Below are 26,399 nucleotides of genomic sequence, written 5' to 3'. Positions count from 1 at the left end.
TCGTGTTTTTTCGTTTACTTGAACCGAGAATTTCCGCTACCGCGAATTTCTATGGAATTTTTCGAATCGAAAAATATCAAGGTGGCCTTGAAATCTCTGAAATTCCTCCGCACACAAAAAAGGCGCGTACCTTACAAAATGTGGCCCTTATAAAAATATGCTTAATGTATTATAGGAATTCATTTGGGAATTTAATAATTGATATTAACAAAGACAACAAATTGATTTTCTAAATGAATCCAAAAATTAAAACAGTGGACCATTGAATATAGCACTTAAATATTTCTGTAATAGTGAATACTGTGTACTTAAATGATAGATTCTGAAGACTGTTTATTCAACTGATACCTGTATACGTATCGATAAAGCAGACACAACGCCGACAAAATTCTAATGAGATACTTACGGGCTGGCTAATAGATTTTACCCACAACCCGGAATTCCGACGTTCCTGTGTGATTGTCAAGCGAGATAGAATAGATTCGTTGGAAGGAGGTTAAGTAAATTTTAAGTGAACAATCGGAGCAGAAGGTTATCGTCCCTGGCTCTTCTTTTGAAAGCCATTGATGGCCATCGAACAACCCGCGCAGAATAAACCTGAAACACTGCAGTACCAGCCGTTCATTGTCCATGAAGAACGGTTCGTGCTGATCGAGGCTTGGTTCGGCTTATCGAGAAAAACCTGGTTCGTGCACTTCGGTCACCGTTAGAGCTAGTTGAAAGTGGTATAGAGAATCGGTAACAAGTGCATACCTACATCTGGAGATGAAAATAAAATTTATAAGGCACAATGTGGTTAGACACGAAAACAGGGTACACTTTGAGAGAAACAGAAGAGAAAGTGAATTGTGTATTAGGGGTACCAATAAGTAATCAATTATTTTGCATCCATAGACAAAATTTTTTTTTTAAATAACATTTTTATTTTTTAATCGATTATATAATCACCGTCATTATCGATAACTTGTGGCCATCGTTTCTGCAAAAGTTCAATTCCCCTTTTGTAAAAGTCTGAAATTCATTATCGAATTAAACTGGACGGTCACTTTATTGCATCTTCAAAGTTGACCACCGTATTTCTTCCTTTGCCCCCCCCCCCCATTAGGAATTAATACGCGTTGACTGCAGTTGCTAAAACGGAATTGCTTCGTGTTTCAGACAGCATTCCTGACGGTGGCCCTTCTACCATTCAGACTGGCTGCAATTACGGCTCTGGTGATCATGGCCTGGTTCCTCGCCTGTCTAGGTCTCCTTGGATTGTCCGAGGAGGATCTTCGTCGAGCCCCTCTAAAAGGGTGGAGACGGTAAGTCATCAAGTCTACCATTATGTCCCCTACCATTTGCGCTTTTTCTTGCACGTGCACTTCCTTCTACCTCTCTCGACGATGCACTCCGTACCATCCACACTGGGTCCAGAAGTTTGAATCCCGACTGGCAACATTCACGGTTGCTCGTGGAATCGTCCGATCGATTTGAAACCCCTTACACAGTAAGACACCAAGCCTTTCCAGTCGCGTGCAGAATCGATATTATCCGACCGCGATGAAATGTTAATGTTTAACGTCATTTTTTTTTTTATACAAATGGCTGGATACACCGACGAGCAAAGTCGGTTTCCTTCAGGGGGAAAAAGTAAGGTGTGCGAATGGTCTTCCACCGTTCCACATTCTCAAATATGTAATTTAGCTCTTGCCGGAGTAGAGAAGACTAGAGGCTTTTTAAAAACTTATTCGCACCAAGAAACACACGTTTCGATGTAACTATCATTTATTTCCATAGTTTAATGTTATTTCTGGGCTTTGGTAGCTCAAGCGTTTAAAAAGCGAATCCGCGTAAATGGAGGGATTACTGTACAATCATTGCATAAAACGTGTCTTATACAAATTGGAGATGAATCGAATCAATAATCGGACATTTCTGTGACCAACTGGGTATAAGTACAGTGGGTGATGAAGTTATTAAAGCCACCAGCATAAACTGACGGATTCTGCTATGTTTAACTATATTCTGTATAATTACATTCGCCAAGTTCAATATTTATTATGTATGTTTAGTGCAGAATTGTTAATTAAAGATTAACTGGTGTAGAAACCTTGATATTGGCATTTTCTTCGTACAGAAACGCACAAAAACATGTTTATTACTATGGCTCTAATAATTTGATCACCTGTAAGTACAAGTCTGTATCCATTTTAAGGGCAATTTCCTTGGTACGGATCTTCGAATGCTTCGCGTATTTGCGCTCGCTTCGTCACCATACTCCGTTTGCTAATTCATGTTTAATTATACTTTTACTTTTCACCTGCAGCAACCGCTCAATTTGACATCTGCCGCTCCACTTAACTATTAATTCTCACTGGCTCCGTGCATGCGTCGTGTTCGTGTTGCTTTTGCCTGGTATCCAAGCATGGTATTATACCGTTGATTAAATGGTAGTTCTGAACAATAAAAAAAAACAATAGGAAACGCTTATTGTGTTAGAAAATTAGTGTTTCAGTTGCAAAACGCATAATTTTTACGCAGTTTGAGATTATCGCGTTTACCAGCGATAATAATCGAAACTACAAGTAAAAGACCATAGAAGATAATTTTTTTTTTGATTCCTTATAAATCAATGGTACCGTTTAATTTTGCAAAGTAAAAGTTTTATAAACGCGACAAAAATAATCAAATCAACATCTATGATATGTAAAAAAATAAATGTATCTATCAAAAGTGTTGAAATTTAACGTGCAACGGCAAGAGATGATGGTTTCAGGAATTCCTCAGTTAAATATTTTTTAAACAATAGAATGTAGACACTAAAATTTTTTATTTTGGTTACACGAATTTCATTTGGAATGTTAATATCAGAGAATGAAATATCAAAAAAATAAATACTGTGCAATTGTTAATAAATATGTATTGTGATTGTTAATCTTCCAAATGTTTCTGCAAGTCTAATTTTTACGTACTTCATCGTAATATTTTCTGAACACATTTATAAAGTTATTGCGAATAATATTATTTGATCGTTAACATATCTCCTTTTACGTGCCATCATAATCTCCGTAAAAAAATCCATAACCGCCTAGTTTTTTACGACAGCTCCGTTTTTTGTAACTAAATACGAAGTAATTAACTTGTCAGTATCAACTACAAGTCCATAAGGCTCGTATTAAAACGACATTTTTATAATGTTTCTTTTTGAATAATCTTATCGTTGACCTTGCAATTTTTCAGTAGCAAAAGTTGAAGCTTTTAAGAATGTTTTGTTAAATTTTCAACTATATTTATAATTATTAGAAATTTTGCGCGAGCCATCTTAAATCGTGGAAGATTGAAGAATATCCCTCCGAGAAGATCCGTCGGAATTAAAGCAAAGTGGGAGGGAGGGGGTGGGGGAGATGATAAATTGCGGAAATCCGTTTGAAGAATTTTCGTTTCACGAACGCATACTTGACCAACGATTCAAGATCTCGGTGGGGGGAGAGAGCGTGAATGACCGCGGAAAAGAAACGAGCGATGATACGATAAAAAGAATAACTAACGGGAGAAAGTATGCGCCAAGACAAGTAGTTCGCGTCCGTCTCTCTATGGACGTCGGATCGCAGGAATTCATGGCTAGCGTTCTTGCCCGGGATCGTATCCATTCGTCGTATACAGGGTGAGTCACCTGACTCGATCACTCACTAAATTACTTGTAAATCGTTTGTTGCATGAACTACTCATATTATTTTATCAAGATATGAAAGTTACCCTTAAGTTTCGTCAACACTAGAACCTACGAAAGCAGTCAAAATGACTGGTTAGTATATCTTGGATAGATTTTCTCAGACGTTTTACTACTTTTATTAGAATATGTAAACGAAGAAATGAGTTAACTAAGGAATTCGTATAATTCAAAAAGTTTATCGCATTTATCGATCCGATAGTAACAGAAAATACGTTTATCGTCGGTAGTTGTAGTGTTAAGGGGACTAGACAGTCAGATTTGGTGAAAATCTCAATTTTCATTGGGAATTAATTACAAGGAAATTAATACAAATTGTCATTATAACGTTTGGGTAACGTTTATTAATACTGTAAGCTGAAAAAAAATTTCTTTCGATAATATCATAGTAAAATTACAGAAAAAACGCTCATATATAAGACGACTGTAATGCCGTTATGTGTATGCATATGTTATCAAATAAAAATGTTTGTACGGTGTAGAGTATTAATAAACATTGCCCAAACGTGCTAGTAACAATATGTATTCATTTCCTTATACATAATTAATTTCCAAAGAAAAGTTACATATTTACGAAACCTGCATGACTAGGCCCCTTAAATGTAATGTTTTATATTTAACCCTGTAATTCGAAACATTATAATTGAACTCTGAATAAAAAACTCTTAAAGATATATGGGTTAAAAAACCAATAATTACCGAGATATGAATTCTTTAAATGATTTTTTATGCAAGTTTGTACGTACCACGAAACTTTATCGAACAAACAAATAACTTCTCTTGCATGACATACCTTTACAAACAAGGTAAACTTGTAAACGTTCTACTTGCTTTATGTCGCATGTGTAATGCCCAATCATTGAATATTTATTGTTACTTAGATATGTAAAGCTTGATGCACGATATAGATGTAGAATATCGATTTTATGGTTTACACAATTTTTATATGCAGTGCACGATGCAGAAAGTCCCTTGAAATTACTATAAATAAACGGATATGTACAAGGTGTCAAGGAATTTTGGTGGTATAATCCGGAAAAGTAGCGACTCTGCGTGAAACAACACGTTAAAAATGCAGAATGATATTTTTTTTATCAGTGACCTCAATTTTCGAAAAAATGAACTTTGACGATTCGTCGAGCAGGCAGGCGTTATTTATTGTTTCTACATACAACAAACATTGACGATGACGCCGTATTATTTGTTTTTCAATTTATGGATATTTATTTTCTTATAATTTCTTAACTATTAATGTACAGTGGGTGATCAAATAATTAGAACCACTTGAATACATTGAAGATACTTCAGGTGATGAAAAATTGGGTAGAATGAAACTGTAAGATCATTTTTTAAATAATCTGTGTTATTAACAAGTTTATAATAGAATGGATTAACGGTAATAATAGGTTGGATAAAAGATAACCTCGAGCAACTTATTGGGAAACAACATAGAATAAAGGCCAAGTCAAGAGTTTTCTCGTGACTTGTGTCTACAAAGCGAAGAATTCTCACGATAGATTTATTTATTCATTCATTAATCAATAAAAGCGATTCGTTCGTCGGTGTCACATGGTCCTTTCCTAGTTCCCAAGAAATAATTCAACGACGTGACTATTATCGCATAAACGACTTCGTTATTCTATTTGAAATGTAACAGCTGATATCAGGTGGACAAGGAATTCGTGGTACAGCCTGAAACAAAATAATTCTACGCTTCGATGTACAGGGTATTCCAGCTGAAGGAGACCATCTAAATATTATATTTCTAGGTATAATTAACTGTTCTATGAGTCGTATCACGGATTTGAACTAACCTTGAATACAAAATTTCTAAAATGCGCGTCGACTGCTGTAGCAACGTGTTCTTCACTGATAAAAATAATTATTTCTGGAATCACTTAATGAAAATTTGACATTGTCACAATATTTTGCACAATATTGGTGCATAGAAAATTTTTAATTCCTCGATGCTTGTTTCGATAAAGGTTCACGTATTCACATATTTTAGAAAACACTATACTGGACATTCTGACATAAAATGTTTACCACTATTGTCATGAAATGTTATCATTTTTCTTTCGTTTTACGTAAGGTATGAGTTTTTTTTAGATAACTCCAAGGGCAAGTGCGACGTACAATTAGTATTGGATTGTTTGTATAGTTCGTGGCGTTTTTAAAGGCAGAGTTACAATTTATATTTTTCAAGTTATATTAATTTCATTATACCAATAATATATAACTTCGATTGGTTTGGCTAACAAGGCTGTTTGCATGAATTTTGTTTTCAAAGTTCTTTCTTGACACAGAATATTCCAGCAATTGAAGGGGAATAATCATCGGATGTAACAAAGAATTATTAATTTTACTGATGAAATAGTGTAATTTGTTTACAAATTTAATAGAATATAATAAACATGGACATCGTGCTTGTTCATACGTTTCGTCGGTATTTCTCACAGAAAACAAAGTATAAACGACGTGTACTTTTTATATAGTACCATTTTCATCAGATCAAACGATTTTTCCTTTGTCCCGTAAAAAGTTCACAAAAACATTGCTTACAACGCTACGAACTTTCCGAACAATCCAATATAATATTCTGTTCAAAGTGATCACGTATGTTTGGCGAAATATTGCGATCAATGTTCTCCACAGTGTTATTTAATGATTAACGTTTAATCTGTCCTGCAAGTGCAGCTAGAAACATGACTCTAGCAAGAACACACAGAGGCCATTGGGATTATACTCGTAACTTGAACAAACTATAGAGTAAAAAAAATATTCCTTTATACATGTGGTCATTGTACAGTCATTAATTTCATAAACAATTACATCACAAAAGAAAACATATAATACCATAAAAAGAAATTTTTAATATTGTGTTACCTTTGTCCTCAACCTGTTAACCGGGTAAAACAAATCATATTATTCGCATTCAATTGTATTTTCCGACACTTTTTAGTTTACATTTAATTACGTTATAAATATAAATTGAACACCGTGCTTATGTACACTGCAAGGTAAGTCGCTTTAAATTACTATTATTCACATTTAAATGCTCGGTTAACAGGTTAAAATTTGTTAAAGTTACTCATTGAATCCTCCCTATGCAACCACGTCTAATGGATTACCTTGTAATGTGTTAAAAAATGTTTAAAATGTTTCCCTTTAACAGCTTGCGCACATTAGAAAAGTAACCATCATACGCTCTGTACAGTAGAACTTTGTCTGTCGTCAAGATTGTACCAGGTGTATAGAAAGGTGATGGCCGTTCCTACGTTGAAAGTCTTTTTTCGTTTGAATCGATCAATCAGCATGATCGATGTATGTTGGATCCATTTTTTGCTTTCGAAATTTTTTTATTTCAAAGAAGAGAAATGATTTTGTTGCTTCGAACGAAACAAACGGTGAAGTAACGCGCTATTGAAACTCCATTAGCGTGTCGAAGGTGCGCGATTCAAATTAGTGAAAGCGATATTTGCAACAACACTATGGAATTTTGATCAATTTTTATCATCAAAATAAAAGAAAATCTCGAATCAAGCTTATCAGAACTTTTCCACGACCGAAAGCACACTAATTCGATGACTGTCGGTCATTTATGGTGACCCAGCCATTCGTTTGAAAAAAAAAATATAACAAAACCCTCGTGTTAATTTGACGGCCATTACTTTTACGTGCACTCCCAAATGCGTCTGAGAACGGTCCGATTTTAAACACGCCTGGTAAAACTAAACTAACAGAGACATGCGAATTGTAATCTGCTGGATGATGCGAGCGTTGTTCATCTGCGGGGGATTCCATCAGCTGAAGGTCAAAGGTCGTAAAGCGGAAACAAAGGACGCCCCCGTGTTAGCCCTAGCCCCGCATTCAAGCTTCTTCGACGCACTTCCGGTTGTGTACCTCGGCGGACCAAGCATCGTCGCCAAGGCAGAGACTGGGCGAATTCCTTTTTTCGGAAGTAGGTCTTCCACTTTTCCCACTGTCACACGTCTCTCGCCGAGTCGCCGATCTGTTTTTTTTTCTTCTTTCATTTTTTGTTTCTTTATCTATTCGGTGCATCAGCAACGGGAACATCTCAATTTTCAGCGAACATTCGTGTCTATCTACAGTGAGGAACGAAAGTATTCAAACGGTCAGTTTCTACAGGGTGTTCACTTTAGCGGTATCCATGATTTTTCAGCCGTTTGCGACGATACAAGAAAAAAGGAAGTTATTAACCAGAAACAGAATTGGGCAAAATGTAATCTGATTACAAAATCGAAATCACAGTTACAAATTACAAGACAATTACACTCTAATTAACTATACTAAATTTACAATAAAAATTACAATGTAATTGTACAAATTGTAATGTAATTGCAATGTAGGTTTTGTAACTAGAGCACATTTTGCCCAATGAATTGTGGATTGAACGACGAAAATTTTAAGTTTTCAACAGGTGCCACGCCCCCCTCTCCAAGTGGTGGGGATAATGCCTGGACAATAATCGTGTAGAACAAGCCAGGCGATAATGGGGAGGAGTCTGTGTGTATATGCTCTTAGATTTTCACGGCGAACATTTCACTATCTTATAGTTCGAATACTTTCTTGCTCACTGTAAATTGTTGATTCGTGTAATCTGAGTGTTTAGGAATTACGAAACGCGTTCGGGAAATAAGAGCTGGGTGACCATTGAAGGAAACACGCACTACCGGCCAAAAGAATGGGACCAGGTCTTATAATTAAATAATGAGAAAAATATGTTACAAGGATTTGATAAAAAATATTGTGCTAAAATCGAGTGGAAATTATTTGAATATGTACTAATTCCATAACTTTTATTGCATTGTAACAGCATAATGAATTACTGTTCCATCAACCATGAATTCTGGTCCCATATTTTTGGCGGTAGTGTAAGTACATTAAAGCAAAAATGACGAAAACAAAGAATGTCTACATATAGACAGTATTTTACTATACGTGTATAGTATTGTTTTGTAATATTTTTCTACACGCTTGTAGGAAAGAACACCAAATTTCGTGCTGTTTGGAGATAACGTTATAAATACATTTTAATTTAGGTTTTAGTAAAACTTCGTGCAATATGCATCTATGTTGATATGAGTATAAGATTAACAGTTCAAACGTGATAAATAAAAAAGTTTCGTTTTAAAACTAAACACATCACTTTATTTCTACAACTAGAATACGAATATGACTACTTTCTTTATAATTTCCGTCGGTATAAATTTCAGTTTTATTGTAAATAAAAAATATTTTCGGCAAAATAGATGTTACCGTTTGTTTGTTAAATAAAACTATAGTGTTCTTTAAAAAATTTCCATTAGAATGAATCGTGAGAAATCCAACGACTATAATATAGGTTACAAAAAAACACAAAAAAATGTAAAAAAAAGTTAACAGAATTTCTTATAATCCGATATCAGTTCGATCGAGTTTAATTCAAGAAGGATCAATGCACAATTATCTAAATAGAACACAGGGGTTACAATTGGTGGTTAAAAATTGTTTCATGGAAAACACTTTTAATCATATAAGTTTTTCCCACAGATACCATATCTCAATGTAATCCTATACTTTCAAAGTGTATACTCATTTGTGACTCCCACTGTATATGTGTATTGATACCACATTTACTAGATTGCATGCTGTAATAGCAAATACAAAAAGTACAGTAATCAAAATTTGTATTTAAACTCATGTTTGCTGCAGCAATTTTCTACGTTCATTCTCGTTGTTATAAATAAAGTAGATATTTCGTTATTTTTACGTATGCATTTATTATTGTCTTGATTTCATATAATGCATAACTTTACGATAAATTGTTTGTCGTTGCAAAATCATTTTAGCATGTTCTTCTTTTGAACATTCTTATGGCCGGCACTGTTTGTACAATTGAGGGGCTCACGAAAAACGACTCTTGTCAAATGTTTCGGTTTTTCTGATAACGACAGATTGTAGTAGTCAGAAGTTAGACTCGCAACACGAAGAACCTATGCCCTAATTTATTCTGAATAAAAAATCGATTGATTTTCAAGATCCGCAAACTTCTCAGAGTATTTTTGTACTCTCCGGGAAAGTAACAAAAATTTACGAAACTCGATTTTCTTGTGAGCCCTTCAATTGCATTCGACCACGTAGCATTATTCAATTCTCTAAAATTTTTGCAAGGTTCTATACGCTTATATGTTAATTTATCTATAAAATATTATATATTACTCTAAAAAAAATGTATTAATCAGAGTGCTACTTGTTTGCTAAGACCTTTGATACAAATTCTAATCAGTTATAATCACATGAAAAGAGGCGGCCATACTATAAACAAAACACTGTATGGAATTATGGAAATAATTGTAATTAATTTCATAAAGTAAAAGAATAAAAATTATGTCATTTCTCGAACTTTCATTTTCTTACATTACTGTCTAAACTTGTAAATTTGCGTAAACATTCGGTAGTCGGTCTCATATCAACATGGTTCTGTGCAACACGAAGTTTTATTGGAACCAAATGAACATGTTCAAGCTTGATACGCCAAGCGTGGAAGCAACATGGCTCGATATCATAAAACTGCTCGTTCAAGGTGCAAAAAGCAATATCCATTTAGTGTACATAACAGAAATTTTATGCTTGTGGTGAATGGGAACATTTATATTGTAACTAACGAAATCCTGGAATACTGGGCACACTTATTGCAATTAACTTGACGCCTTTAATATCGTGGAACACAGTTGGAGCACGTTATTATCGTAGCGAGGTTTTAAAGAAAAACATTCGCTGTCACATATATGTATACTTTTTTTTTTTTATGCTTAACGATGCTATCAAATGCTTCATACGTATTTATTTATCTTTCTGAATCTCACCCTCTTCCCTTTTCTTCTCCTTCTACGATATATTTACAATAAATATTTACGTATACTGGATAATGTTACAGAACCATAAATCAATGTTTAACTGGTAAAAGAAATCGATACGTAATAGAAGATCTTTTCGATAAATCTACGTACCTGATGCAATTATTTTGCAAAACGCTCAGTTCTCTGTTTTATAACATGTATAATTTCAATTGACAGTAAGTGGTGCGCTATTTCTGAAACGATAACGAAAAATAACGTCCAGGTGGCTATTAAACGTGTCACAAAGTCAATCGTCAAGGACTAAACCTTGGAATACCGTGTAAAATGAATATTGTATTAAGTGGTACTTCGAACTACAGTACAATATTTATCTAAACCAATTTTCGGTGAAATTGTTCCTTACAGAGTAATGGAGGTGGTTCCTATCACGTGCCCTGTCATATATGCATATAAAAACGCAAATGGACCAATGTGTGGGATATTTATTTCTTTCATATATTGTAAATGCTTTAAAATAATGAACTGAGTATTTGAAAAAATCATTAGTATCCACAAATATACATAATAGGTATGATTTATAACGCAAAGACAGAATATTAATACTTTCAAAACGAGTTTAACGCGTGTTCATTGTACTTAATTATGCAACAAAAAATTCAGTTTTTTAAAGAAAAGAAACGTCTGGTCTTCGAATTTATATTTGTTGAGACATTTTTTTTTTTTTTTTTTTCATGTTTGACATTTTTACTTGTTCCATTCGTCAGTTAAATTTTGATTTATGGTTACGCTCCGCACAGACTTTGTTTCGAAACCAGAGATTACTGATAAATATTTTACTGAGAATATTCACATACTATCGGCTAAGAACTCACGATCGCCGTAAACTTTCTCACTACAGTGTCACGTGGTTCTGAAGCCGTTAAAGTTTCACTCATGTGCAAATGAACCGGTGATGGAGTTTTCTACCGTACCAGCAACGTGGTTTTTGTGAAAATCCTCGGAAAAATCTTATTAGAAATATCGAAAAATCATAATTATCGCTTCATAGGAAGTAGTGTACAATCACAGATGAAAGCTAAAACACTTCAAAATCTATAGTACCCTAAAGAAATAAACAGTAATTGTTCTGTCTTGATTAAAAAATCGATCATTATTCTTTTTTGTTACACAGAGATATTTATTTTTAGTCAGATTCTCACAGTTACTTACGTGCTTGTTTATATAACTATAAGAGAATGAAGAAATTCAGTACTTTTGTTTGTAATTTTTTATGTTACATGAAAATCGTTAGAGTGTCATAATTGTAATGCAAAGAATAAAGAAAACTGCAATAAATACGTTAGCCGTGTACACGGTATAAGAGATTACTGAAAATCATTGACACTGAAGAAAATCTGACTAAAATAAATGCGTGACCAGCTGCACGTCGGCTTTCTACTTTCGTGGAATCTGCATTCGGTCACGGAAGTCTGCTTAGGCTGATCCGCGCATCCTACATACACTACCGGACAGATGTATTCGAATATTATTTAAAACGTACATTAAAATATTAGTAATATTCGTGTCGACTAGAACTCGACATCCAAGTACAAAGGGTTAAACAATCTGTCGCGTAAAAATGTTCGATTATTAATCACGAGCTTCCGGTGAAATCTCCAAAACACCGATCATTCGCAATGAAATATCAATCATGCAAAAAATTACAGTTCAGTTTTGTAAATGTTTACAGGGTGTGAAGGAAACAATAGACTCTACCTAACGCTACATTAACTGTCGAGCTTAAAAATAATTGAACGGCAAATGTTTCTATTAAATTTCCGTCGATCAGAAGTCACCTGTCAAGTCGGAACCGTTATTTTCCTTCACTCCCTGCACGAGTCGACAACTATCATTAAACGGAAGAAAGAGAGAATGAAAAACAAACTATCTAAACACCCATCCGCAAGGAGATCAATGACGATCAAGATTCGGGCTCGCGAAACCGAACTCGGATCTGAACGAAAAACTGACTGAAAAGGAATCGAGATCCTTTAACCGAATGCTCGATTGAAACCTGCAGCAAAATAGTTCCCTGGCTGTGCTTTATGGGCCGGCTGACATACCAAGCGGGAGGAATGAGAATCATTGTGCGTGGAAGACAGGCTAGCAGGTCCGAGGCGCCGATCTTAGTGGTTGCACCCCATTCGACCTTCATGGACGGCGGGATCGTCTACATAACCGGCTTCCCTTCGATCATCGTAAGACGAGAATCGGGGCTGAATCCGTTTATCGGAAGTATGTGCCAAAATTATTGAAAAATTCCACGACTCACCACCTCTGAATTAATCGAGCCACCACTCCTCCCCTCGAGCTAACTAACATCGCCAATTCCGTGAAATGTTTTCTTTTTCTTCAAATGCTACACCACTGGGTAGAAATTGTACAGTAGAACTTCGTTTATTTTGGAACGATATCGAAGTCGATGCCTCTGATTTGGTCAACATGTTTTCGTTGATAGTGAAAGAAATAGATTGACCTACAGTAGATTCATATATAGAAATACGAATTCGTGTGACACGTAGATGAGGTTGTTGTAATTCGTTTATTATAAAAAAAATGTAGAATGAATATTTATTAAAGACATTCTATGTGATAGTTTCGATTGGATTACTTTTGGCTGCTCAAAATGGTGATACGGTACCTATACTAAAATGTCCTGATCAGAATCTGTGAAACCATGTTATTTCTTTTTTTTTTTTTCATGTGGAATCACCACCTTTCTACTCGTGCCGCCAGTCACGGTATACAGGGTGTTCGCGATAATTTGTACCATCGTTTTTTTTCGTAAACGGTAAACATTAGAAAAAAACCGAAGAGGAGGAAGTTGTAGTATATTTTACTAGTAATATGATAGCGTATCTAAAGTTTTTGTATTTTTAATATTTTTCTAGAAACAAAGGCGACTTCATTTTTTTTTAATGGATTGCTACATATTTCTTTACATTATATGAAAGCGGGTATTAAGACGAGTTCAACCATGTAGTATACTATGGTCTTCAGGGTCATACAAGGACAGAAAGAAAAGATATAAATTTAATATTTCGTAATATTGTATTTACTAATAAGACTACATCTTATGTTCAATGTGACTTTAATTAGCAAGAATGCATTACGAAATGTTAAATTTATTTCTTTTATTTCTGTCCCTGTATGACCCTGAAGACCATAGTATACTACATGGTAGTATAATATGGTAGAGAATGTTGAAAGATAAGAAAAAATATTATTGCTACAGCACGGTCTTTTGATTTCCTGAGAAATAAATATTAATCTTAAATCACATAATCTGTGAATTAATAATACTTCTAACGACTGTGATACAAACAATTACAAATTCCTTATAATCACGATTAGGTGTTAGTTTGTCGTTGTTACTTCAAGTTTTCTTTTGTGTTGCAATTTTTCTGCATAACGGCATACATATACTGGATTGTTGATTTAATCTTTTTTTCTCGAAGGAAATAACGAGACATTATTTAATACACAAAGAGTAGGTACTGCGAAAACAAATTAGGATAGAAAAGCAAGGTATACAGGTTATATAATATAATACTCTGTTTTCTTTGATTCGCCAGTTGCATTAAATCGTATTTTTATCGATTTATTTAATATTAACTTAACGATAGTCCTATTCACCACAAATAAAGTAGTTAGACTAAAAGAATTTTACATTTTCCGATTTCGAAGAATTTCAACCGAAAATCGAATGGCAGTTTTAAAATATCAATACACAGAAAAAATAATTTTCATGGGTGATAATTCTTCTGGACACATGTCATAATATTCAATCAGAAAAAAGAGAAGTTCAGAATAGTATTGTACAAACATTAATACGTTATCGTGTTAGGTATACTCATAATTAGATGTAAGATGTGAAAATATCGGAACTGGTATTTTCGTACGAAATAAACGTTTAAGCAACTCGATTGATATTTGAAACTTACTTAATTTTTTGTATATTCACTCACAGAACTTATCAACTATACGCAACCAGTCTATGTTTGGAGGGACGACCCGAATTCACGGCAAAATACGATCAAGGAAATTATCGAAAGAGCTACTTCGAAAGAGGACTGGCCACAGGTATCCTTAATGACAGAATGAAAATGTGTCTTCGTACTGTTACGATCTTCCAATAATTTTTTGTCGTTCATACCATAAGTTATCAAAATGATAAGAAGAATAATTATTGGAATAGCGTAATTAATGTATTATACAGCGTTGTCTCGAAAATGTCGAATTTCTAAATCACCCTCCACCGTTTCTACAAGTCGCTCGAATAACAATCGATCGGAATTTCATAGAGCCAAGACAATATAAAAATCTTCTTATTCTTTTTTTATCGTTGTTTAACGAAACATTTGCTCTTAGTATGGTCATTAATGAATCGATAAATCGTTCCTACAGGTGATGATCTTCCCAGAGGGTACCTGTACAAATCGATCTTGCCTAATTACTTTCAAATCAGGTGCATTTTATCCCGGTGTTCCTGTTCAGCCTGTGTGCATCAGGTATCCTAATAAATTGGACACGGTCACGTGGACTTGGGAAGGTCCTGGAGCGTAAGTATCCACATTTTTCGAAATTGTAATAGATTATTCAATAAAATCATTGAGTCAAATTAACCCTTTAAGGGGGTACACCACCCCGAGACGACTGAAAATAGCTAACATTTGGGAAATTTTCTGGAGATAATTACTTAATGAAAGGCATCAAGTTTACAGAGTATATAAATAAAGCTTTCAGGTTAAAGATATTACAAAATGGCAGTGTTAGTCGCCAATTTCGAAAGTCTTCTTCGGTCATTTCTCTCTTTTTTAACTTCAGAATTATCGTTCATAAATCAAATCGAAGCATTTAATGCAGCTACATCTGTTATGTTTCCGTTCAAGCTACGTAATACAAAAGAAGATCCTGCATGTAATAATGATTAACGAAAACTTACGATTGCAGGCTAAAATTACTATGGCTGACGCTGACCCAACTGAACAGCAGTTGCGAAATCGAGTTCCTTCCTGTTTACAAGCCAAGCGAAGCCGAGAAAACGGATCCTAAGCTTTATGCGAACAACGTGCGACGACTAATGGCAGAGTGAGTTTGTATTTTGTTAAAGGTGCATGAACTATATATTCACCCCTATTCTGACAGATTAGATAAACATAGATAATTTGACTTTCATATTTTTCCGAAACTCTTAGTTTTGCCTTCCTATAATATACCAAGTAGTGATGTATAAAATTCGAGTCTTCGAAATTATAAAGCTTAGCCTAAGGAACATTTAATATTGAAAGGAAGGAATTCCATTGATATTAAAATAAAATAAACAATAAAGTTTTACTTACTTTTCAGAGCGTTGCAGATCCCTGTATCAGACTATACGTACGACGATTGTAGAATCATTAGTAAAGCCCATCAGTTGCACATGCCTCGTGCGTCCATTTTAGTAGAAGCCCATAAGCTTCGTAATAAACTCGGGTATGCTTTTCTATGATTACTCGTAAACATGGTGATTTCTATGAAATAAAAAAAAAACTAATGGAAAACTTGTTGTTCGTTTAGGTTAGTAACATCGAAGACAGAAGAAGAATTACTTCAGAAAAAGACGACGAGATTTAGCGAGGATGTCGACCAGCACGAATTCGCCCAACTTCTCAGAATCGATGAAAACGAACCTGCTGCTCAACAGCTCTTCCGGATACATGACAGAGTCTGTGTTATTTGATTTAGTTGTTCTTAATCATTTTTCTTACAGAGGGTAATTCAATAACTATTGCTAATTTTACACCTTCGAAGCTACGAAAGTTACCAGACTAATCTGTAACAAACATTCATAGAACAAAAGCCATTAGTGTATAGTGAACAAGATGCCTTTGGCAAAGTTTTCATCTGATATGTCAAGATCATACATGTACAATCCTTTTTAGTGGAAGAATTTTTCCATGTATTTCTAATACTTTATATTAACATAAGCAATATAGTACATATTTGGGTCCTTTCACGTCAAATCGATTACTTTTTGCACTCGATGTCAGGGATTTTGTTGAAACTAAAATATAGTGCAGTCCACGTAAGAAATATACGCCGTCAAAGTTTACAATTTTTACCTATTTTCGTGGAATCGAAGCGTATTTACTAAGAATTTTTATTTCAGACACTATTTAGCGTATCGTATTCGTTCTTCTACCCTCTGTATGAAAAAATGAGTAATGATCAATCGACACTTTGACAACTAACACGAAAGTTTTAATTATTCCAGAACGGATTGGGCAAAATAGATTTCGAGGAGTACATATTCACAGTATTAGCCACGTCAAACGCAAATTCTGAATTAGACAAGGTTGAAACAGCGTTCGAAGTAAGTGTGAAACGATTTACTTAACCCTTTGCCATACGATTCTTTTACGACTTCACTTTCAAGAATTACTTTATCGTGAATATATTCCCAGACACAAAAGGAATTCTATTCTTATATCAAATGTTACATTTATTCTAAATCAGAAATATTAATACCATCAAGACAGTATTTCACGTCGACCCAAAGAAAACTAATAATATATATGTATACTAAATTAACTTTGAAATCGTTATCACGTGTCTGACTCGGTGTTGTAAGGCAAGGGGTTAACACGATTGTTCATTACGTTTATGTACTATGAACGGCATAATTGACAGGTCTGCGGCACGAAATCATTATCCTGCATTGATAAGATGGAGTTGAGGAAAGCCTTAAAACTGGCATTAAGCGTGCCACCGGATGAGTCCGATAAAATTTTTCAGCATGCGAAAATTGATCCTGCTGATACCACGGTGAATTTCGGTGAGTTATATTGTTCAGTTATATTGATAATTCCACGGACGAAATACGTAATACTCACCCCGTTCCCTTTCCACTTTGTCGAATAGAATTTGTGTTGGCCGCACTCTCAGCGCGGGCAGAGTACACTCACATATTCACTGGTACCACCGAAACAAAGAAAAAGAGTATTTGAGAATATTTCATCGACTCGTTCCACACTCATCGAAGCAGGACTCACCGTATTTGTAGCAGGCCGCTTCTCAGCCAGATTTGCGCCAGTCCTGTGTGACTGTTCCATTCTTGCTGATATTACTACCCTTTCAACGAATAGATAGCCATTTTTTTTTAGTATTACATCGTTGACGAAGCAAGAAGTCATCTTCGTGAGGATTAAGCGAAACACGGAACGAGAAGATTGCATAGAGTACTAGGGATTGTATTAAATAAACGATATTGTTGTCCGGCGTTCGCGTAGCGCGGATATATTTCTTCGTTTCTAGAAGAGCTTCTTTTGTACGAACAAAGTCAATTTCCAAAGGAGACATTACGGTTCGGAGGAAGTAAGTAAGATACGTATAAATACTGTTTCCTTCGAAACGTCTTTTGTCTTTTTTTCATTATAATATAAGTGTTTTAATTGATTGAAAATTTGAATTTTTGTATAATGCCATTGTTTTCTTTATTTTTTTTTTTTTAATTTTCGATAGGATATGTACACGTAGGTATGGGCACAGAAACACAGGAAAAATAATGTTTGCTTTGTATCGCTTACCATACATATACAGTAAATGTGATAGATTCCTCTTGCGTTTCTGATGACAGTATAAAATGAAATGAATTGCAGTACGTTTTTATACCTTTCAACTATTGCACATTTGATTTAGCGTAGACTGTATTTCTTGTTGTTGCTTGCAGAGAATTTATTGTAAAACATCTTCTCTGTAATGTTTCGCATCTACATTTCAAGTCATGTAAATAGTACTACACCGAAGTTTTCGTAGGCGTAAGCATGCAAACTCCCCCGTGTTAAACTTAAAAGTCACGGTGGACGAATTGTCCATACAAAGGGATTAGTTTTAGATTTATTCTAGATTGCTCAGGGTTCAGAAGAATTTTAAAGGCTATTGAACATCTCGCGCATTGTAAGTGGCATAATTAAACCACCTCGATCACAAACTCCGCCAAGTTTCTAATATGTTTGGGGTAACTAAACATGGTGACTTGGATCTGCATTTAGAATAAATATATTATAAAATTTATTCTTTGCACGATAATAAAACATGCTACAGTGTCACGAAATATGATAAACTATTAATCATTGTATATACGCATATATTAAATACATTATATACATGTATTGTATATCAATATATATGTATATACGACAAATACACAATTGTATATATATTATATAGATACAATAAAATATTCTTACAAGATATGAACTATTCTAAATAAATTTGATTACTTCTTTTCATTTGTTTACAATAAAAGTATTAGTATTAATGTACAGTAAGATTGTTTTAAGTACAAATATACATACGTCGAATATAGTAAATTTATGATATCACATAAAATCACGAACATGAAAAAGCAAGCTACTTTAATCCAAAGATCCGAATGGTATATAAAAAGGAAATTTTCTTTTGAGATGTTAACACTCTGCTATCACAACCGATTCATTAAACAGTTAATGTTATCTATAAAATATTTTTATATGATTTGCAGTACAGTAAATATTAGTTCTTAAACTTTTGAAACTTTATTTTTAAAAGTAGCATTGTGGCAGGATATATTTTCAATTTTTTTCAAGAGCACAATAATGTTATATAATACACGAAATATCTACAGTATATTAATTCATGAGATTTTTGTTTAAATAAATATAGCGTACTTCGTATAATATAAAATAAGAAACTATATTTGACTTAATGCAATTTTTAAAACTATGTAATTATATAAAGCGTTATAATCATTGAAATATTCAGAATTATATTTATTTGTGCATGTGAAAATCAGAATCATTATATTATTTATTGACTTTTATCTTATATCGCGTAAACTCTAATTTCCAATGCAATCGAATTTTGCGATTCTTCAAATTTTTAAATAGTATCTTAAAAGGCACACCATTCTATAGTGATGTTCGTTACCATATAATTGTTAAATAAGCTTCGTTATCAAACTTATATTCTGATTGTAATTAATAATACTTATGTAATATTGTGTTCTGATTCATATAAGTTTTGTGCTTCACCTTGTACCGTAAAATACATAAGTACAAATGTTGTTAGATGCCCAAGAGTATTAAAGAGAAAATTAATAAGACATTTTTATAAACATCAACAGAACACATTAATCTATACATGTAACTGAAAAACAAAATAGTTTGTCTTACTTTTTTCGGAAAATACTTGGCATGCTTGGTGAACTAGTTTTCTGTTGAAAAATCTTGCTCACTCTTTGTCTCATGTCTTCAACACCTTGTCCTACATTTACAGTTGCCATTGATAATGAAAGGCCAGAACTCATCGATAAGGACCTGATAATAGTAAGAAATGTTTATACGATTATCTACAAAATAAAACAGAATTCATTATTTAGTAATAGTATGCTAACCTTTCCATCGGTTTCGAAAGATCCTGACGAGATTCTGCTTCTCTCAAAAGTGATTTAACGGCTTCTTTCTGCTGAGGTAAATGATGGTTTACTAATTGTTCCAAATACTTTAAGCCTGGTAATAAGACATTTGAAACGCATTGATTGCTAAGTGGACAGTAAACCAGAACTGAATATGCTTCGACCAAAGCACTAATGAGATCGATTTTACGACCTTGCTGTAATGCTAACGAAACTATTCCAGTTAATTGTGTAGCTATTACTGTAAAAAAAAAAGTGATAAACTTTAAATCCACACGGAGGCCATTAAAAGTACACAAATCAAGGAATTCTTACCATCTTCTATGTAATTCTGAGGGCAATTGGGAGTAATAAATGCCAATGTGGAAACTAACGGAAGCGCTAAAGTTGAGGGAATACCCTGAGGATCTTTAGCAATGGTTTCTAAAGTTAAACGTGCTTTATCTCTCATCTCTCTCACTTTGCATTCTGTTATCAACCGACCAAGCGAAGGAATTGCAGCAGACATTACAGTTCTAAGAAAAACATTTATCATTATGTTTACCACGGTAATCATAATTATTACGTTAATGTCAACATACGGATTTTATATTTAAGATGTCAAAATCACAGATACAACTATAAAAATGTCAATAAACACGTCTTACAGATCAGGATCACTGACGAGTGTGACGATTGCCGGAACTACCTTTGTACTAGCTAACCGATCAGAAACATGCGCTATCACGGAACCAAACAACGTTGCGGTTGCACATCTTACAACTGGTCTTTGGTGCACTACCCCTATAAAAAAAAGTGGAGGAGATGTAATTTAATCACTAAAGTGTCAATAAACGGCAAGAAAAATTATTATTCCAAATATCGGTGAAACTAACCATCCCATAAACCACTAAGGACATACTCTTGCATGTGCTCGTCCGCACACAACATAATCACTGCGATCTGTAAACTAGTAATACTGGTACCGCTCATAGACAAAGCAACAAGGAACTCTTTCAAGGACTTAGCAACCTCTGTACCGTTTAAAGTAGACAACATAATTAAGTACGTTGGCATTATTGTCAAGCTCATATATTTTTTATCTGCCGCGAATACCGTTAATTGTTGCACAAGTTCAGACACATCGGATGCAAATATTGGCTGAATCTAAAACAGATTATAGAATATTATTTGACCTACTTGTCAGTAAGAATTTAAAATGAATAATATTGAATATAAAAAAACTATTTACTGTTATTGAATACTAAAAATATTAAATATTATTGAATAACTACCCGCGTTTGCGTGATATATCGCCCAAAGCCTAAACACAAAGAATGAATATATGTTAAGAGAGCATGTAACATATTTTCTTGCATAACTTCTATGGATCTGACCATTTCTAAAATTTCCATCACTCTGAAACATATTAAATATCAGTATATAAAAATATCCATCAGAAATTTGATTTTTAAAGGTCGTACAATTTATTTGTAAACCACTCTAATTCTGGCCAAGTATCATTTTCCCATGTGTTTGCAAAAAATGTATTTAAAAGAGCTCCAACATCTATATCTCCGTCATAAAATACTTGTGGATTAATAATATTGGTATGACACAAGTTCAGGAATACATCGGCTGCAAACGAAATATAAAATTCGAAAAAACTTTACAAACGTTTAAAAATATCGTAAATGCATATTTGGCATATCATATTCACGTAAATCAGACGAAGTTCCATGTTCCATATACGTTCTAACTGTATCTGTATCTGCTACACATATAATCATATGCGGCAGTAAATACTGTAAAACGCTAATTGACGACACAGTTCTTCCTTCATCTATGTGATCCTTATTAGGTGAATGTTGAGAATGTCCGGATTTTAAATGATTCTTCACTTTAGATATTATACGTGGTAACAAATGTGTTTGCAATCTCTTCAAGGAAAGCGCCCATTGAGCTAAAATTGGTAAAAGCAAAGAAGAGGCGACTTCTACGACGATGGGCGATGCGTCATTCAGTGCTGTTAACGCCAATTCTTCGCACTACAAGAACAACTATTATAGGTACATAGTATTTCTAAAACTTTATTCAATGCGAAACAATATTGTACGAAGTATTACCTGAAAATACTTATCAGGATCATCCATTAATGCTATGAGTAATGCAAGATTTTTCACTACACAAGCTCTGACCATTGGATCCTTATCATCGAGCAACATTTGTTGTAACATAGAGAGCATTAATGAATTCCTAATACCAACTGACATATATGGAGCCAACACAGAGCAGCATTCAATAGCCAACAATCTTTTCTCGGGATACTTGTACTGACTCTGTTCCCAACATATAGTTAATATTTCTTCACCTTCCATTGGATCGTCTTCGAGTTTTGACATTGCAACTAAACCTAATGGCATAATAAATAACAATTCTAGGATATTACATGCAACAATATTATTAATCATGTATGAGCTAATATTAATTATACCAGCTAATATTAATTGTCTTTCATCTTCTTGAGGTCTCTTCTTTAGATTAAACAATAGCTGTAGTAATTTCTCTCTTTCGGCAGATTCACTATGAAGTCGAATTACGCTTAATATTAATGGTATTACTTCCTCGCGTTTGTTCAGTATGATGTTGGGTACAATACGAGGTAACGTATGTGCCAGGATCTGAACAAGAGTATCACGTGTCACTCCGTTCTTGAAAAGTTCTTCCGCCGTAGAAGTAATAGAACTTGGAATATTGACTAAACAATGGGCTATCACCTCCATTTTGAATTTCAGCGGTAGATGTCTGCAGATAAAATGTTTGAAATTATTTTTACATAGAAAAACCAATTTTACTCAACGTAACTATCCAAAAATAATATACCTAGCTGGAGGGTTCGGAAGGATAGATGATCCTTCTGTAACATCCAATCTAGGGAATTGAATTCTAGTCCATTCTTTATCTCCAGGATCGGTCTCGCCGAGGCTAACAACTACAGATACACTGTCATCTTCCTCTTGTTCCTGTGTTGCTGTCGACGTATCTCGAGGTGGCGTTTCAAGCAATTCAAATTTATCCGGAGTTGTAGAACTCGAATTTAATGTTTGTATCGTTCCGCTACTACCTTGCTACATAAAAAGTATCCCCATTACCAAAAACCAACGCCTAAATATATATGTGTACTGTAAAATATTTTCGTATATATATACCCAGTCTGTACCTTAGTAGGATTCTGAGATAAATTTTCATTTGTGGTTGCAATAATTTGCTGTAAGTCTACCTTTTCCTGTTCTAACAGCACAGTCTGTTGTTTAAGTTCTTCTATCTCTTTCACCTGTAAATAGTATAATTCCCTAATCATTTCTATCTAATAGAGGAAATAAAATACAATATCCACAATGACGTTCACAGACCATTTGTTTAAATTCGTCCTTTTCTGTTTCAGGTTCAATTTCACAGAAGTCTGTTTGCACACCAATACTTGCTGAAGGCGCTTTGTTGTATCCATTGGCTCGCATATATTCTCTATAAATCTGTAATAATTCCGTGGGTTTCGGAATATTTAATCCTACATCCTGCCAATCTTCAAAATCTTGATTTTCATTTTCATCACTAAACGTAATTGATGTTAATTTGTACGAACGTGCTAATAAATATTCATTAACAAGGAAGTTTAAAGCTCTTTGCTCGTGCGGTTTTATGGGTAGGTCATTAACGAAATGTTTATTAGAAGACTTATCAGATGTAGTTCCTTCTGATTCTGAAACATTGCAGACACCAAAATAAGATATAATTTTAAACAAACGTTTAAATGATAAGAAAAAGTTTAAAACCTGTGACTACAGTGAGATTCGCACGAAGAGCAGAAATATTCTCTCTGGCTTTCCTGAGTTCAAATTCTAAAATTGCTACTCTCTCATCAACGCCTGCACCGTCTTCCGAGTATCTTGTCATATCAAGTGAATCTAAAGTGGCCTGACTAGATGACCTAGCTAATGAATTAAAATGTAAATATAATATTTTGGTGGTAAAGGAAACTTCATTAAAATGTTTCAAAAAGAGATTGCTCGAGAAAAAGTTCCTTATTCTAGGTGGAATGATAAATTAATTCCACTTGAAGGAAACAAAAGTTATTAAACAATAATTAAATAATAATATAAACAGTAATATAAGAAATCTAATAATAAAACAATGCTGATTATGTTATTCTTAAAATAAATTTATAACAGAATATCTACAGTTACATATGTTTCAACAGAATACATAAAATCGTATTTAATAAATGTTTTCTTTTTTTATTATTGAAAGGAATTTTATAACATGTAAGTCAATATTGTGATAGGAGTAAAATTACAAAATTTAATAACAATTTACATTTGATTCAATAAAATTTCTACATTTTTTTATTTAACTTAACAATTATAATTCTACATGAATTTTCAAATGAATTAAATAGTTAACTTAAATTAAATTTAATCTTAATAATTAACAAATAAATTATTATACATACGCATAGAAGTGTATGGTTCTGGCTTAATGTTTTGACTTTCAAAATGACTGGGATTGGAAAAAAATTCTTTCAAAACAGATAATTCTTTTCCTGCTTCGCATAATTCTGCATGCATTTCCAAGGCCGTTAATAAAAGCTTTTCATTTAGAAGCTTGGTAGCGATTTCTTCGTAAGATACAGATGTTTTTGAGGCTGGGTATCCTAAAACGATCAAACAAGCATTACCGATTTTCACGAAGGAAATTATTATACTACCGATAATTATTATATGATAATTTGTACATGTCTATTATATAGCTACCGATGACGTGTATACATTTTGGTAGCAAGTATCAATATCAATTCGTATTCATCTAACTAAAGGACTACTGATTTAAAGTTTTTTAATTCCATAATGTATCACAGAAATATTTTTCAAACGAAAAATACTGAATTGTTTTAACGAAAATAAAAAATACAAAATTATTACCTTTACTGTCTGTTGACAGAGGATCCCTAACCTCCTGTACTGCACCAGCCATAACTTTCACTCTGTTCAAACGTTAACAGGGAATGACATGTCATCTAAGCTTATGAATAAAATAGTAACCCACTCAAGCACGTGCCATGCTTTCATTAATTTAATTAAGTATATTAATAGAAATTACTTGGCTCTAAACAACCCAGCACATCGTTTCCGATGACAACAAAGCCATGTTTTACCCTCCGTGATGTTAGCGACTAGCGCCTTTCGACAAGCAACTAAAAATGATCAGCATCGATTTGATTCGATTGTAATATCGTATACTACGCAGAATAATTTTTTTAATCGGTCTCAAATTCATATCTTTTATGTAATCGTACCTAATATTTTCAAAATCGAATAACTTCATAAAGAATAAATAAAAATCTATATAATTCAATAAAACTCCTATTCCCGTTGCATGTTCTTAAAATGCCGTTATATTTAGATAAGTACTCTATCTTTCTTTCTCTCTCTCCCTCTCTGATTTAAGAATTTTTTTATTGTAAATACACATTATATTTTCATACATATTAAATATACATACTTCTTATACGTATATTTAACATGATATACTCTTATGCTTAACATATGAGGTATGAATTTTCAAATTAACACAAGTACTTCAAAAACATAGTTCTTTATCTTTCTCAGTACAAGTTTGAAGCAATTTGAATATCAATAATTTCATAGAAAAATTACAAATAAAATATAATCATAAGGAAATAAACGTGTATAAAATGAATACTTAAGCAGAATAAGTATTACAAATACAAGTGGCTTTGCATTATGTTACACTTAAAAGTCTAAACAATTCTGTAGCTTGGTTGCACATGGAAAACCTAACAAAGAAATAGGGTCTAGAGTGTACCGAACTACGCTTTAATTTATTACAAAGTCACATTTATTAGTCTCAGCTCAGCTATCTCAGCGTCATCAATAATACGAACCTGTTTTTTTCTTCTATGTACAATCTACCTTTCTGCGCGTTTTTTGTTGTCAAATAATAATTGTAATAATTAATAATAGTAGTAATAACACGTGTCTCAAATTTCGTCGTAATATTTTTCACTTTTTTTGCTTTTTTTTGCTTTCGTCTCGTTGATATTTTTATAAGTGTGTTGAAAAATCGGTATAAATGTAACTACTAAAGGAGTAATATTACCGTAGCAATCATCGTAGCTTAGACAAAACTCGGAAGGACTGTAACACCGTTTTACGTTATCCTACAATACTATTGCAACGTTATTAAAGTTGGTTCGTTTAGATACATGGTCTCGAAAAAAAACCATTTTAGTAAAGAAAATTCGCCAAACGATACTCGTCTAAACGACTAATATGAAAATTATTAACATTTG

General features: G+C 33.6%; 2 protein-coding genes and 1 long non-coding RNA gene across 3 annotated transcripts; 2 read left to right on the top strand and 1 right to left on the bottom strand.

Annotated features, from left to right (window-relative positions):
* Positions 1-12,689: 12,689 nt before the first annotated feature.
* Positions 12,690-16,336, top strand: LOC107190174 (1-acylglycerophosphocholine O-acyltransferase 1). Its single transcript, XM_015578927.1, has 6 exons — positions 12,690-12,849; positions 14,585-14,697; positions 15,022-15,176; positions 15,568-15,705; positions 15,964-16,089; positions 16,174-16,336. The coding sequence occupies exons 1-6, from the start codon at positions 12,690-12,692 to the stop codon at positions 16,334-16,336; spliced, it is 855 nt and encodes a 284-aa protein (XP_015434413.1).
* A 589-nt stretch (positions 16,337-16,925) lies between these two features.
* On the top strand, positions 16,926-17,910 carry LOC107190220. Its single transcript, XR_001516242.1, has 3 exons — positions 16,926-16,969; positions 17,287-17,431; positions 17,518-17,910. It is a non-coding gene; the product is annotated as an uncharacterized LOC107190220 (long non-coding RNA).
* A 1,733-nt stretch (positions 17,911-19,643) lies between these two features.
* Positions 19,644-25,242, bottom strand: LOC107190216 (lisH domain and HEAT repeat-containing protein KIAA1468 homolog). Its single transcript, XM_015578988.1, has 16 exons — positions 25,009-25,242; positions 24,540-24,740; positions 23,863-24,021; positions 23,443-23,789; positions 23,250-23,363; positions 22,913-23,157; positions 22,524-22,834; positions 22,156-22,442; positions 21,750-22,077; positions 21,514-21,667; positions 21,325-21,448; positions 20,926-21,196; positions 20,698-20,833; positions 20,366-20,565; positions 20,030-20,291; positions 19,644-19,952 (listed from the first exon to the last, which is right to left on the bottom strand). Exons 1-16 carry the CDS (start codon positions 25,058-25,060, stop codon positions 19,805-19,807), a joined length of 3,339 nt encoding a protein of 1,112 aa, XP_015434474.1. The 5' UTR covers positions 25,061-25,242; the 3' UTR covers positions 19,644-19,804.
* Between the last annotated feature and the right edge of the window lie 1,157 nt (positions 25,243-26,399).

This window comes from Dufourea novaeangliae, unplaced genomic scaffold (assembly GCF_001272555.1).
Source record: "Dufourea novaeangliae isolate 0120121106 unplaced genomic scaffold, ASM127255v1 scaffold168, whole genome shotgun sequence".
Classification (NCBI taxonomy): domain Eukaryota; kingdom Metazoa; phylum Arthropoda; class Insecta; order Hymenoptera; family Halictidae; genus Dufourea; species Dufourea novaeangliae.
The sequence above is the reverse complement of the archived record's forward strand: the minus strand, read 5'-3'. Positions and strand labels throughout refer to the sequence as shown.

Excerpts from the sequence above, each read along its gene's own strand:
- LOC107190174 (XM_015578927.1), top strand. The coding sequence starts at position 12,690 with ATGAGAATCATTGTGCGTGGAAGACAGGCTAGCAGGTCCGAGGCGCCG. Across the intron at positions 12,850-14,584 it reads GCTGAATCCGTTTATCGGAA|AACTTATCAACTATACGCAA; the intron begins GTATGTGCCAAA and ends ATTCACTCACAG. Across the intron at positions 14,698-15,021 it reads CGAAAGAGGACTGGCCACAG|GTGATGATCTTCCCAGAGGG; the intron begins GTATCCTTAATG and ends TCGTTCCTACAG.
- LOC107190216 (XM_015578988.1), bottom strand. The coding sequence starts at position 25,060 with ATGGCTGGTGCAGTACAGGAGGTTAGGGATCCTCTGTCAACAGACAGT. Across the intron at positions 24,022-24,539 it reads AGAACCATACACTTCTATGC|CTAGGTCATCTAGTCAGGCC; the intron begins GTATGTATAATA and ends TTAATTCATTAG. Across the intron at positions 20,834-20,925 it reads CCTTAGTGGTTTATGGGATG|GGGTAGTGCACCAAAGACCA; the intron begins GTTAGTTTCACC and ends TTTTTTTTATAG.